Source organism: Kryptolebias marmoratus, linkage group LG23, assembly GCF_001649575.2.
Source record: "Kryptolebias marmoratus isolate JLee-2015 linkage group LG23, ASM164957v2, whole genome shotgun sequence".
NCBI classification, from domain to species: Eukaryota; Metazoa; Chordata; class Actinopteri; order Cyprinodontiformes; family Rivulidae; genus Kryptolebias; species Kryptolebias marmoratus.
In genome coordinates, this window is record NC_051452.1 from 9,168,052 (window position 1) to 9,170,022 (window position 1,971).

A 1,971-nucleotide genomic window follows, 5' to 3' on the forward strand; every position below is an offset into this window, starting at 1 on the left:
CCTGTCTGTCTGTCTGCAGGTCTACCTGTCTGTCTGTCTGTCTGTCTGTCTGCAGGTCCACCTGTCTGTCTGCCTGCAGGTGGACCTGGTTCAGTTTATAACCCAGCTGCAGGTCATCACTCAGGTGTTTTATTGTGAAAAACCACGTGCTGCTCAGGTGTTCGTGTGTTTTTACCTGAGCTGAGCTCCAGGACGCGTCCGGCTGTCAAATCAACGGTCGGACAGGAAAATGTCCAAATAAGGTCTGAGGAAGTCATGACGCCGCTGGGATATCGTCACGTGACGGAAAGCCTGGCGAAACGAGCCGTGACGTGTCTTCGGGGTTTCCGGCCATGGAGGCCGGCTGCGGATCTCCTGCTCCGTGGTTCGGCACCTGTCCGGAGACTGGACTTCAGTTTGGACCGAACCGGATCGTTCACGCTCCAAAAACCGCAGCAGAAAGGGCGCGGAGGCACCCGGAAGCTGGCCTGTTCGCTCCCCGGTGTGACCAAACATGGGCTTCCGCTCTGCCATATTTGGGAACATACGTCACTGGGAGACTTTATAAAAGGCGGGAATCCTCAGCGAGGAGTTGACAGAACTCGAATAGAAGTTAAGAGCAGAGCCGGAAACGAACATCTGATGTTGTTTACATCTCCCGGTCATCAACAAACACCTGTAAACAAACAAACAGCCGTCTGAGCTGCGGAGCCCCGGACCTCCAGCCTTGGCTTCCTCCGAGCAGCAGCGGCCTCAGCAGCAGCGTCAGCCCGGCCACAGCGCCTCTCCGCGGGGCTCAGGAGCGAACTCAGACCCGCGGCGCGAACCCTCTTCCTCCTCCTCCTCCTCCGGACAGATGGCAGCGACCAAGGCGGAGCTGCTGATGTCCTCCCTGCAGCTGTCGGAGCCGCAGCCGCCCTCCCCGCTGGACGGATACCCGAAGCTGGAGGAGCTGCAGCTGCTGCTGCAGAGCGCCGCGTCCGCAGCCGAGGCGGCCGGGCTGCTGAGCCTGGAGCCCGGGGAGTTCGGAGGTGAGGCTCCGGGGCGGTTCTGGGGCGGTTCTGGGGCGGTTCGGGTTCAGGTGTGTGAGGATGGTCTGACCCTGTGAGGCGGGATACATCAGGAACTGTGCGCATTAAAATAATACTCACCTGATGGCTGAGGAATGCATATCACCCGCCTAAAACGGCTCAAATTATACAAGATCTGGTAGCTACTACCACAGCTGTAAAACTGAGGGAGTTTTTCTTCTGTCATTTAGCTGTGGCAGCCATTTTGATTTGAACATCTAATGATTATTTTCTGAAAATGTAAATAAGGTTCCTCCAGTGGTTGATGAGATATTTTGCCAACAGACACTGAGAGCAGGCCTGAGGTCTTCACTGAACCTGAGAGATTTAAAGCGACGATGTTTGTTTGTTTGTTTGTTTGTTTGTTTGTTTGTTTGTTTGTTGACAAACAACGAGCTCAGACTAAATATGACTTAAATTTAAAATCAACTAGAGAAGTTGCATTTCCTGCAAAAATGCAGTGTGACCTTGAACTCCAAAAGGCTATTCCTTGACTCACAGGAGTTCCACCTGTGAAGTTTGAACTTCCTACTATATACGGTTTTGGAATAGGAGCCTTCTTTCCCATATGACCTTGACCTTTGACCTTTGACCTTGAAATTCCTAGGGCTGATCCCTGACCCATGGGGGTTCTAGGTGTGAAGTTTGACCTTCCTACAGTACACGGTTGCCGAGTTAGAGCATGCACAATTCTGGTCTGATTTTAGACCCCATTAGCTTTTTTTTTAATTTTCTATTCAGCAAGTGATGGAGCGCCATCTCACCTGCTAGCACACCAAATTTCAGCTCAATATGTCTAAAAATGACTGAGTGGAAGCATGTAGACACTTTAAGGAGTAAAAAACAGCCAAAATTAGCATTAGCAGGCTATAATAAGCTAAAACTATATCTGAATTAGCATTAGCATACTTGAATTAGCTGA

The 1,971-nt window shown here is 51.1% G+C and overlaps 2 protein-coding genes across 2 annotated transcripts in view; one reads left to right on the forward strand and one right to left on the reverse strand.

Moving 5' to 3' along the window:
* ccdc65 (coiled-coil domain containing 65) overlaps window positions 1-310 on the reverse strand; it is a 7,693-nt gene extending 7,383 nt beyond the window's left edge. The window contains exon 1 of the mRNA XM_017442077.3: window positions 176-310. Coding sequence (XP_017297566.1) covers window positions 176-257 — 82 coding nt within the window. The 5' untranslated portion in view covers window positions 258-310. The remainder of the gene's footprint in view (window positions 1-175) is intronic.
* A 490-nt stretch (window positions 311-800) lies between these two features.
* Window positions 801-1,971, forward strand: part of LOC108251695 (early growth response protein 1) — a 3,235-nt gene continuing 2,064 nt past the window's right edge. Inside the window, exon 1 of the mRNA XM_017442081.3 lies at window positions 801-1,010. Coding sequence (XP_017297570.1) covers window positions 836-1,010 — 175 coding nt within the window. The 5' untranslated portion in view covers window positions 801-835. The remainder of the gene's footprint in view (window positions 1,011-1,971) is intronic.